A 13,579-nucleotide genomic window follows, 5' to 3' on the forward strand; every position below is an offset into this window, starting at 1 on the left:
ATATATATATATATATGAACATAAATATACATTTATGTATACATTCGCGCTCGCGTGTGCGACGTACGTGCGTGCGTGCGTACATGCGCGTGCGTACGTGCCCGTGCGTACGTGCGCGTGCGTATGTACGTGCGTGCGTGCGCTAGCGTGCGTGTGTGTGCGTGCGTGTGTGTGTGTGTGTGTGTGTGTGTGTGTGTGTGCGCGTTTGTGTGCGTGTGTGTGTGTCTATAAATCGGTCAGCTGTGATCTGTGAACGAGTGTGTACGTGTGTGAGAGAATGTATCTATTTGCCGCACGGCAATTTATAACGATACGGTACTACTACTACTACTACTACTACTACTACTACTACTACTACTACTACTACTACTATTATCAATAACAGCCACAACAATAATAGTGACGTTGGAGGGAAAGGATGCAGGATTAATTGTTATTGGGGAAAATACAAATCGACATTGACGGGACATTGATAATAACAGCTACAACAGAAACTATAAAAGAATTATTGATTACAGATGGATAGATAGATAGATAGATAGATAGATAGATAGATAGATAGATAGCGATCGTTGGATAGAACGAGAAAGATAGATAGATTCCCTTTTAACATAGTCTTTACTTTATATATTTTTTGGTCTCTATTTTATTCGCCCTATATTCCGTTTTTCTCTCTTATTTTGTCTGTATCTGTCTCTCTTTTTCATTGTATTTCTCTCTGTCTCCCCTCTCATGCTTGCAAACACATTCGCAGGCATGCATACATACATACATACATAATTGCATTGCTTTTTACTCCTCAGCCTTCACTTCTGTTATTACGACTATATATATATATATATATATATTTATATACGTGTTTGTTTTGGTGGTGGTAGTTGAATTTTCGTTACCATTACAACCACACTATCACTACTACTACCACTTCGTCGTTAGACTCCTACTTACAAGCCACCCACATGAAGATGCGCAAATGTTGTCATGCTCAGGTGGAGATTGGTTTTGGAATCAGCGAAGCCGACCACTACACCGACAAACATTCTGGGATGGCACGGAAAAGAATTCTCTTCAGCTGAATCTTTCTTCTTTATTTTCTTCTGTTTATAATTTGCGACAGACAAGGATATTTTATACGTGTGTGTAAATGTTATATGCCAAATATATTTGCATATATCTGTAAAACTCTGAGGGAAAATAAACCGCATACTCTGAAAGCGAAAATCAGAGAATGAAAAATTACTAAAATATTGAACTGGCTCATTCACGCACAAATCGAGGGATTTAAAAAGAAAAAGAAAATAGGAAAAAAAAAAAGGAGAGATAAACAAGAAAAGAGAAAGCGAAAGAGAAACAAGCGGACGATGTGTGGTTGCAATACGTGTCATTTTATGCGTCCATATAAAATGAGTTGATTATACATGTGGAAAAGTTATATATATATATATATACGTGTGTCTTTGTGTAATATATATGTGCATCTATATATATACATATTCTATCGGAATATTCATGCGCATATTATGTGATTGATATTTCTTGTTCAGAAGAGAGCTCATTCCTAAACAAAACTTGCTCTTTCGCCTACCACTTTCAATACATCCGTATAGTCATTCATTTCCTATGTATTTTCGTCTTTTTTATTTGTTTGTTTCAATGACCCTGTTTCTTACATTGGATTGAATGCTTGTTTCGTTCGATCGCCTATCTATTTCTGAAAGAAAAAGAAGCTAAAAAGGATAAACAAAAACAGCTGTGGGGATTTTTTTTTTTTACGTTCAGATCATAATACATCTATTCTAATTTGATCAAACAAACCCGTCCTTTATTTTCTTCTCCCTTTCTTTTCTCAATATCTATTTATGTAACCAAGAATAAGAATGATAAAATTATGAAATAACCGACAAGTATTTGTGTGTATGTATATATATATATATATATATATATATATGTGTATATATATATATATATATATATATATATATATTTCTCTCTACATTTGAAGCAAAAGCGTATGTGAAAATGAAATAACGTGAGTGGATTTTTTCAAACCAGCATTCATCCAAGTGAATCAGGGAGAAAAATATATAAATATATTGCAAAGTTTTTTTGTTTTTTTTTGCTTTAAGCAATCATACCACTAAAGGATCCTGAAATTGTGAAAGCTCTCTCAAAACCGCTAGAAATAATTCATAAGTCGGAAGTGAAACTATACCTGCTTAAATGATAATTTGTCTTTACATACATTTATACAAACATACACACACATTTCCTGGTGTTATTTAAGCTTGACATCCAGTTGGCATGCAAAAAAATAATAATTTTCCCGACCAAAAAGTATAAAACAGCAATAATCTGTTATACTACGACTATTTCATAATATTGTATATTTCATGGTCCTTTTAGCTTTCTAAAACTGGCATCCCTGCTTAAGATTCCGGACAGAGGGGAAGGAGTACATTCATTCATACTGGAAACGGATACCCTACCTACCTATTTACCATTTATATCTATCACTATCTGTTTGTCTGTCTGGCTATCATTCATTTATTCAATCATTATATAGTGTGATTTATACAGCACAAGCGAGAAAATCTAGAAAGGAGTGAAGTACATTAATTTACTAATAGATACTTCCCTTGTGTTAACGTTGTTGTTGTTGCTACTACTATTCTTATTGCTTATTCCCACTACCACCCCTCGTTTGTTTTATATCGTGTAGTAAGCCTAATTAGAAATGTAAATTTTATTTATCAATTATCTCCATTTGCGATTCAGATCTAATTTATTAATTTGTATCAACTTAAAAAAAAATAATAATTAAGTCCAAATCGAACCCCACCCATGCATAGCTTGTAAAAATTTACATTTCTAAATTGTAAAACGTCGCTTTTAACCTTGTCTATTATTTGTCTGCAGCGAAAGAATAAGCTATCAGATGATTTTATATTTAGTATCATTAATTATCGATATGTGGTTTTCACAACACATTTGAAAATTCCATGCCATAGACTTTAGTGTAGTCAGCTATTACTACTATCACTTATAACTTTACATAATCTTCGATGTTTTTTTTTAATGAATTAGAATAATAATGTAATAAGAAAGCTGCAATTAAATTATTCTTAAAACTTGAACATCTCGTTTATCTGAATGAAAATAATTATATATTTATACTGTATGTATGTAGGAAATCGATGATAGAAAGATTCCCCTTCAGTTTTATGCAAATATTTCATGAACCAAACACTTGTATATCGATTCCTTGGAACAGTTTGTAACAAGAGCTAGTGTAGTGTAGTTGTATCAAATTATATACATACATATTATAGGTATATCAGTTTACTGTTTAATATACAAAAACCTAATTCATTTATTATTCACGAACACCAACACACACACATTTATAATCGACATATATAGACTTTGTGTAAATATATATGTGCGTGTGTATCTCATTAAAAGAGTATATATTATAACAAGGTTAGATCTGTTTAGAAAAACAAGAAAAAAAAGAAACAATAGCACTCAGTTCAAATTAAAAACAATAATAATATAAGGGGGATATATTCTGATCAGTGTTTTTTATTCTCCTGTCAGCCAATGTTGCTTTTGTTGAATTCTCTGTGATTGACCAGAAGAATTAAATGTTCCGGTCTTAACGACCCAGTTTAGAAATTCTTAAAATGTGATTTCTCTTCTCAACCTTTCCCACTCTATCTACTTTCCCCCCCTCTCTTTATCACTCTCTTCCTCTTTAATTTCTTTGAGCAATTCATGCTGCCGTCGTTAACAAGGGCAGCGGATAGAAGACACGATCCACACACTATTTAATAACTCCTTGAGGTTTTTCTTTATTCTTTTGAGATTTTATTTTCAAACAACGTTCTGCTCAATCCCTCTATCTCTTTCTCTTTTGCCTTCACCCCTTCTCTCTCTCTCTCTCTCTCTCTCTCTCTCTCTCTCTCTCTCTCTCTGGAATTAGTATTTGAGTGTAACTCGTTATATTTCCTTTCAGTGCCTACCAATTTATATATATTATAGAACACACTATATCTGCCTATCTTTATCCTCAACGAGAAACTTAACGAAACCTTTGTACACGAGATAAATTTCTTAAATAGGATTTCATGACCGTTTGGTAGAAGAATTTAAGGTCAATTAATAATCATAATAAATTACGCCTCCGACCGAAAGCATTGGTGTACTAAAATACAACCGCAAACATTCAAAGAAAACTAGAAGAAATCAAACCATGTGATAAAAACAAGCCAGAATTCTATCTCGGTAGTGAAAGATGCCAATGTAATTCATGCTCATCGGAAAGCAGTAGGGTTATATCTTGTCGAGCGTGTACATGTGTCTGGACAGTGTGGGGCAAGTGGAATAATATGTCGACTATACGTAGGGCTTATATGGAATTGTCGAATGGGATCAGGGGCCTTCGTTTACATAGGGACCAGACTCCTCAGGCTTCGGCATCCACTTCGTCAAAGGATGCTTCGATTACGACACAAATTCCTTCGTTAATCTCATCTAAGTCAACCGTGCCCAATACTTTGTCTTCAACAACTGGGGTTGGAGGCAAAATCTTGCGCCTTTCGAAACCAAACCAGACCTACAACAGCAATGTTATTAACACGTCGTCTTCTTCAACCTCTTCAACTGTATCATCAGTTGCCATTCGAAGGATGCGAATATTAAATGGGCGGTATAGCCCCACATCTGTCCAAGAATTATTTTTAGACGAGAAATTTCTGTCCCGCTTCTTTTCGTATTTTTCGCCTCAGGAGAAAGGTGATTTAGCACGAGTGTGTAAACGATGGAGAAATATTCTATATAACGTGTGTTACTGGACAGATGTCATACCTGTTATATCATGTCGAAAATGGTGTAACGATGTAGAAGGCAGAAATAAATTTTTCGAAAGCCTAATTCTGCGAGGCTTTGACTCGATATGTTTATTTGGGGCGACAGACGAAGATATTCAGGACTTTGTTAACAATTTCCCCCCTTGTAGGAAACAAATTCGGTCTATCAGTGTACGTTGTTCAAATGTAACGGATGTCGGGCTCGAATTGATGTTTAAGAAAATGACTTCTGTTTATCGTTTGGAACTTTCTGGTTGTAATGAAATCACAGAGACCGGTTTGTGGTCGTGTTTGAACCCCAAAATTGTCTCACTTTCTGTAAGCGACTGCATCAATGTAGCAGACGATACGGTCGGCGCTATAGCACAGTTACTTCCGTCTCTGTACGAACTCAATCTTCAAGCCTACCATGTTACAGATGCTGCTCTTTCTTTCTTCAGTGCCAAACAGAGCTATACCTTATGCATTCTTCGTCTGCAGTCGTGTTGGGAAATAACTAATCACGGTATAGTAAATATTGTACATTCGTTACCAAATCTTACCGTCCTCAGTCTATCGGGCTGCAGTAAAATAACAGATGACGGAGTTGAACTTATAGCGGAAAATCTTCGGAAGTTACGCCTTTTGGACTTATCTTGGTGTCCTAAAATTACTGACGCCTCTTTGGAATATATTGCTTGCGATTTAAGTCAACTACAAGAACTTGTTTTGGACAGGTAAATCACAATTTATTTTATTTTCACTTTTCATTGATTTTATTGATTTGACTTCATACTTTGTCTTATAGACACGTGAAACACACACACATACACACACATAAATGTATATTCATCCATATACACAAACATACATGTATATATCTATATTCATCCCTGCTAAGCCAATTTAGCCTCTTTCACATTCCCTGTATGCACCTCTTCGAATTTACTAAAAGCATTCTAAGGCTTTTGTAATACTGTTGTATTATATATATATATATATATATGTGTGTGTGTGTGTGTGTGTGTAGTAATATGCTAAAGATGATCATTCATTCAATTGACCACATCCATTTCCGTTTGCAAACTTGACCTTGACCTTTTATTTATCTTTACCAAAATTGTTTTTTTCTTTCCAGTAATGCACAGTTAAAATCGATCCGGTTACAAACCCTACTCACAACTTATTGAACATTTTTTCTTTTCTTTTTTTTTTGGAGGGGGGGATTCATTTACAGTTGTTTTTACACGTATTAGGGATAAAATGTAAAAGAAAATCAACAGACATTAGTATCGAAGTGTTATTTTATTAGGTCGATTGGAATTATTACATTCGTCGTGATTTAAACTTCTAATGTCCTTGATAAACATCTTAATAGCTACGTCTCCTTTATTCTCTTCTATAAACCAGATGCCATGTGCCTAATCAAAAGAAATCAATATTTATTTCTTCCTTTCTTTTCAAACAAATCAATAATGATGTTGTTCTTTTAACGACCACCGTTAAGAGTTTAACAACTCCTGGAGAATCGATTATGTGAACCGGTTTCGATAGCTGTTTCAAGACATTTTCATTTTTATGCTTATGTGTGCCTTGTCTTCATTCACATCTATTTCTCATAGGAATTTTAAATCAACTACAGTACTTGGTTGGTACACTGTTTTATTCGACCCTGGAAAGAAGTCACGTCAAATAAACTATGATGAAATTTGAACTCAAAGCGGAAAAAGGGGCTGTATCTAAATACCGCAAATCATTTTGTTCGACGCTCTAACCATTCTATTAATCCTTTATATTAAGATTATATTTTGGAAAAACATTAACATCGCAGCCTTGTTTTGTCATCGCTTAAAAGGCTGAAGTCTTATGTTTATGTAAAAATAAATAAACTAAAGAAATAAATAAAAGGCGGTGGGCTGGCCAAATCGTTTGCGCGGTCAGACAAAAATGCTTAGCGGCATTCCTTCCGGCTCTTTACGTTCTGAGTTCAAATTCGCTTAGACCGGCTTTGCTTTTCATCCTTTCAGGGTCGATAAAATAAGTACCACTTGAACACTTGGGTCGATATGACTTACCCACCCCTTGTTGTGCCAAAATAAGAAAAGATTATTGTTATTATTATTGGGTGGTGAGAATACCCAATAATTCGAGTGTGATATTAGGTCTGTTGCTTCATGATATTAAATATTTTAAGCTCATTATATGTGACAGAAGAAGGCGACAGACATACTAAAATTGGTGCTAATCATGTTTAATCTTAGTAGCTGATTCTGTTGTTCATGTTTTCGCGTTCAAATTCTTCCAAGGTCAACATCCTTACTCTGTCACTAAAATAAGTACCAGTAATAAGTATAAGGATTATTCAGTCGACTATATTCTATTGCTTTCACAAAACTGACCTTGTGTTTATCTAAAAGAAGCCACTGGCAGAATCGTTAGAGTGTCGAACTAAATGCTTTGGGGTATTTAGTTACAGCCCTTTACATAAGTTCTGTGTTCACATACCGTCTATATTGTATTTGACTTTCATCTTTCCCAGGTTGATTAAAATAAAGTACCTGTTAAGTACTGAGGTCGATATGATTGACCACTCCCCATAACCAAAAACTTCTGGCCTTCTGCTTCTGTTTCTGTCCCTCGTCCCAATTTTTAGTTTTGTGTCAGTGTTAGAAATATGTTCATTATAATTACTTGTTATTTCTGAATACGAGAGAAGTAACAGAAAATATAACTAAATGCTTCACAGTATTTACTTTGGTTTTTCTAAGATTTGAATTCAAATCTTATTGGACTGACTCTACCTTTCATCCTTCCACAACTGATAAAACAGTAGATTAAAATACCTAATAAAAATTCACCTAGAAGTATTTTGCAAATAACATTTCCAATGACCTGGTACCCATTGACAACAACCTAGGACAGGGATTAGAAATAGATGGTTAGCAGACCTCACAAATGGGCCACTTAGGTGTTTTCTGGGGGTCTCAGACCTTATCTAAATGTTGATCTGTGTTTGTTTTGAGTTCAAATCCTGGTAGGTTTCGTTTTTGCCTTTTATCCTTCAAATGTCAAAAGTGTTTTCGAAGATTTTAAACTCAATTAGCTATATATTTGTGGTTTTATGTACCAATTGGGAAAACAAAGATTCACTTTCTTTTGTTTTCTTTTCCTGCAGTCTTCTGAGTTCAAACCCTGCTGAACTTCACAGCACTTTTCATTCCTCTTGGGACAATAAAATAAGTATCATTTATATACTGGGATCAATTTCTGTCAACTCTGTCCTTCTTAAAAAATATACAGCTTATTGCCTGTGGAAGAAACTAGTATTTAATGCAAGAATAGCCACAAGAGTGCAAGACAAGCCTGAGTTCACTGCTCAGAGTGAAGCAGATTAGAAATAAATCTTCAACCTAACATGTTACCCTCTATCACAGGTAACACTCCCTGATGATCTGGTATCCGTTACCTACAGCTAGGGCATGAGCAAATGTTAAAAATTCAGAAGTGGGTCATTACAAAAAGAAGTTGCTAATTTCTGTCCTAGGGGAACTGCGGAAATGTAAAATAAAATGTTCTGCTCTGAAATTTAACAAAATTTATAGAGTGGATTGGAACACCTAACTCACGAATAAATAGACTGATACCATACCCACTTGTTTGTTTCACAGAATAGCATCTATTAAATTTTCTTCAAGTAAACTTAAGTCATAAAGATAACTTATCAAATACAAAAGGAGTGTCCTATGTACCTCTGGATATGCTACATAACTTATAGAATGTCTGGTATGTTGCTTATAGTTATACTTCATTCAATTTGCATTCAAATCATGGATGTTTTATTATTGTTGACGGACATGCTGCTTTAAAATCTATGTTCATTAGCAATAAATAAAAAAGAAACAATGAAAAGACAAAGTAAGGACTTTGTTGAGTAGAAATTTTGTTATTAGATTATGGTGAGTGACTACATAGCTGCTCAATCACTGGTTTGTAAATACTGGTAATGTAATCTAAATGTTTCACAAGCTTTAGTTTTAGTTGCTGGGTTGTCGCTGTTGTTTAGTCTCAGGTCAATCCTGATTGAGGAATCATGGTTTCTCCTGTTGTAGATGACAGATGAGGGCTTGAGGGCTTTGTAATTTCTTGTTGAACAACCTGCACAAATTATTTGTTTATAGTGATCAAATATAGGGAAGGCACATGGCTCAGTGGTTAGAGTGTCAAGCTTACGATCGTGAGGTTGTGAGTTCGAATCCCGGACCGGGCTGCGTGCTGTGTTCTTGAGCAAGACACTTTATTTCACGTTGCTCCAGTTCACTCAGCTGTAGAAATGAGTTGCGACGTCACAGATGCCAAGCTGTATCGGCCTTTACCTTTCCCTTGGATAATATCAGTGGTGTGGAGAGGGAAGGCTGGTATGCATAGGCAACTGCTGGTCTTCCATAAAACAACCTTGCCCGGACTTGTTCCTGGGAGGATAACTTTCTAGGTGCAATTCTATGGTCATTCATGACCAAAGGGGGTCTCAAAAAAAGTGATCGAATGTCTGTGCTGTACATAGGCACATTACCTCCATCAAATCAACATTGCTTGTACAGGTGCATAGCATGCCAATGTCAGATGTTGAAGTTATCACAGAGCAATGTGAGACAACGTGTTTTGCTCAAGAATACAATGTACAGCCTGGTCCTGAAATTAAACCTATGATCTCACAGTTATGCATACAACATCGTAACCACTTGACCACACACCCTCATATTTGAGCAATAGTCTTGAGGGACTATTACAGTGCTGAAAAAGCTGCTTTGTGGCATTTCTTTCTGCTCTTTTCATTCTGTCTTGGTACCAATGTCCAGGACTAATCATCTGAACATGAAAGCATTCCATTCAACCTACAGTTGGTCACTATGGTCAGGTAGGCCTGCAACTAGAATATAGATAAGCTGGTAGCAGTATGCTAAGGTTTCATCCAGAAGGGGATTAACAAACAGTTGATTGGACTGTAATAAAGAGAAAATGTACTCTGATCAACATCATTCAATGTGTTCCCCACCTTTTTTTTTTTTTTTACCATTTTAAGACAGTAGGTTTTGGTTCCAGAGTTATTTATCAGTTATTGCTAGCAGTTTGAATGACCACATAGTGACTCCTTCCCTGGTTTGTGCGTTAATCAGATGAGAGAGTTTAATCTACCCCTTTATAGAATTCTGTCTATTGTTGGTAATACACCTAGATAAACTGGATTAAGAGAACTAGAGTACATTAAGAGTATAATGTTCTGTACAGAAATACAATGATATACTCACAAAAGATTTAAACTTGTTATCTATGAGTTTATCATTATGCCTCACTGATTTGGCCATATCAGAAGTTCCACAAGCCAATAAAGTGGCCTGTACATGGATTCCAAATCTCTCTCAAATCACATCCATGCATTCTTTAAAAAACAAAGAAACATATTGAACAATGTAATCCTAGGTATATAAATCGAAGAGGTGGTCATGGTTAGAGGTCTTAGATTATTAGCTTACTCAATCAACAGTGTTTGAGGTTAAAAAAACAAACATGACATACAATAAGGAAGCTTCGACACAGTTACTCAGCCTACGAGAATTATTGCCCTATCATTTCAAAAAAGGACATGCTAGATAATGTACTCCAAGGCACATTATTCATGAAAATATGATAGGTTAATCATGTCTTGAATATCTTTGGTTATAGTTCTGCCTAATCAGTGCTGACACAAGAGCACTGTGCTTAATCAGAGCTGACACAGCCCCCCCCCCCCCCTGAGGTTTGAGTAAGTTATATTTTCTCCCTTGTGAACACAGTATGGCCAAATGGTTAAAAATGTTCACTTTGTAATTACAAGGTCTCAAGTTCAGTTATACTATGCACATCTCAAGCAAGTGTTATATACCATAACATCAGAATGACCCAAACCCTGTGCATGTACTGGAGGCCATCTGGTGACTTTTACTTGTAATTTAAATGGTCGAGCCTTGTCACACTATATCATGCTGATACAGCTTGAAGTTTACATGATATGTGGAATACACAGCCACTTACACGTCAATTCAATTGTTCAGATAATCAAACAACTAATTACTCATTGTAGAAATTTAGAGAAATCTCCTTACTCAAATATCTCCATCAACACCTTACAGGAAAGTTACAAAGCCTAGAGATTCTTCTTGTCATTATTGTTTCACCCTGGGCCAACCCTGATCAACCAAACCTATATGCAAAGGTATTCCAACCATAACTCTCCAATTTTTTGTGGTGGGTGTGTAAGGCTACATTATCTAACATGTCCTTGTTTTAGTTAAGGTTGTAGAGTAAATTATCTTAAGTGTCCTTGCTTTATTTAAGATTCTAGAATGCCATTTGATGGAGATTTGGCTGCTCTTTCTAGTATGTCAAGTTACCACATAAAGATTCTTGTGACAGCTTATTATTGTTGTGGTATGTATCATTATTATTGTTGTTTGTAGGGAGCTGGAGTAACAGAAATGATGGAAAGCAGAACAAAATAGCTTGCAGTATTTAACTATAGAGTGGAGGTGTGTGGCTTAGTGGTTAGGGTGTCAGCACCATGATCGTAAGACCGTGGTGACGCGTTGTGTTCTTGAACAAAACACTTCATTTCACGTTGCTCCAGTCCACTCAGCTGGCAAAAATGAGTAACGCTGCAATAGACTGGCGTCTCGTCCAGCTGGGGAACACATACGCCATTGAAACCGGGAAACCGGGCTCATGAGCCTGGCTAGGCTTTAAAAGGGCACATTTATTTTTTCTTTTTAATTTAGCTATAGACCTTTACATTCTGAGTTCATATCCCACCAGATTTGACCTTGCCTTTGATCATTCCAGGGTTGCTAAAATAGGTATTTGTTTGATATTGGGGTCGATTGTAGCAACTACACCTTTCATTGAAAACAGGTGGCCTTGCACCAATTTTATACATGTTGTTATTGTTATTGTTATGGTGATAACTTCACAGTAAAATGTATTTGTAATGCAGCTTCATTTGCTAGTCTGATGCATCTCCTTTCATTTCATTGGTGTTGCTTTTCATATTCCTTGAGAATGGTATTAAACATTACAGCTTTTACTTCTTTCTTCAGTCCTAAAGATATGAGACTGTTGTTATAGATAGAAATCTTTATTGTATAGTTTTATGATGATCATGAGGTAGCAGAGGTAGTTGGTCCCTTTATCAAATTACCTTTCAGTGTATAATTCTTAGCATTTTATCCCAGTAGAGCCAGCAGACACAGTATGGCCAAATGGTTGAGATGTTCTCTTCTCAATCACATGGCCCAGAGATCAATCCCACTGATTGGCATTTTGGATAAGTGTCATTTACTATAACCTCAAGTTATAGTCTTTTAATATAACCTCAATGTTTTGTAAGTTAAACTGGATTGTTGGAAACTGTGTGGAAGCCTGTCAAATGAATTGTATGTATACTTCAAATTCTGGCTTTGTCATACTGTGTCACACCTATGTGTCTATCAATCCCACTGATACAGGTCTCCTTAGCTATATATGTCTGTGGAGTACTCAGCCACTACCAAGTCAAAGTGATTGGCAGTTCAGTTGACCAAATAACTGAAGATTCACACTTGGAAATTCAAAATGAGATCTATTTACCCCACTAGATCCTGTAAAATACATACCAGTTGTGTATTGAAGTGAAAGACTGGTAAATACTCCATCAATGCCACATATAAAAGTGGAATCAGCTGAAAATTTGTGAAAGGAGTCGTGGTCCACTTGAGACAAATGGAAATGTTATAGGAACATAATGTAGAATTCATTTTTTGTGATTGTATGACAGTCCAAACCATGAATCACTTTCTATAAAAATGTGGGAAGATTTGATAGAGACACAAAATAATTCTTTCTGATTTTGACAGAATGCCACCAAATTTAGAGGGTGGGGATTAGTCAATTACATTGACCCCAGAACTTGACTAGTACTTATTTTATCGACCCCAAAAGAATGACAGGCAAAGTTGACCTCAGCAGGATTTGAACTCAGAATGTAAAGAGTCACAAGAAATAAAGCATTTTGTTTGACGTGCTAACAATTCTGCCTGCTCAATACCTTATAGAGGCAGAAAATAACAAAATTCTTTCTTTATTTTTGTTACAAAGATGACAATTAAGAAGACATTACAAAGCAGGTTACAAAAATATAGGGATTTTATATAAATTGAATGAAATAGTAACAATATATATATATATACACTTATGATAAAGTTTCAATAGTAAGACCACTACTTAGGGCCAGTCAACAACCCCCACAGGTTCAGGATTAATCAGGCTACCAAATATGAGTACCCTTTCCCAGCAGTATTCCTTGATTCATAGGCGTGTGTTTAGAGTAGGTCCATTCACTTGAACCATATTCACCTCTATCACTCATCATTTAATAAATTTACTGAAGAGTAGTATTTCCCAACTATCCTCACCTTCTCTTCCAAGTGAAACTTGGACAAATCAATGAAGGTTAAAGAGAACAGTCTCAGTTGGCAATTCTTTCAGTCTTGCACACTATTCAATATCTTTCATCATAGCCACCAAACAGAGGAAAACTGCTTGCTCTTACCAGGCAATGGAAGTGATCTTCATGATGGAGTTGTCTGATTACTAAAGCCATCTCACTTGCAACAACAACTGATCTACATAAATCTACATGTCAGTAATATTCGGACAGTGAAACG

General features: G+C 35.7%; 1 protein-coding gene across 1 annotated transcript in view; it reads left to right on the forward strand.

The window, feature by feature from the left end:
- The first annotated feature begins 259 nt into the window (after window positions 1-259).
- Window positions 260-13,579, forward strand: part of LOC106882259 (uncharacterized) — a 229,345-nt gene continuing 216,025 nt past the window's right edge. Inside the window, exon 1 of the mRNA XM_052967960.2 lies at window positions 260-5,584. Coding sequence (XP_052823920.1) covers window positions 4,389-5,584 — 1,196 coding nt within the window. The 5' untranslated portion in view covers window positions 260-4,388. The remainder of the gene's footprint in view (window positions 5,585-13,579) is intronic.

Source organism: Octopus bimaculoides, chromosome 5, assembly GCF_046866305.1.
Source record: "Octopus bimaculoides isolate indiv1 chromosome 5, ASM4686630v1, whole genome shotgun sequence".
Taxonomy (NCBI): domain Eukaryota; kingdom Metazoa; phylum Mollusca; class Cephalopoda; order Octopoda; family Octopodidae; genus Octopus; species Octopus bimaculoides.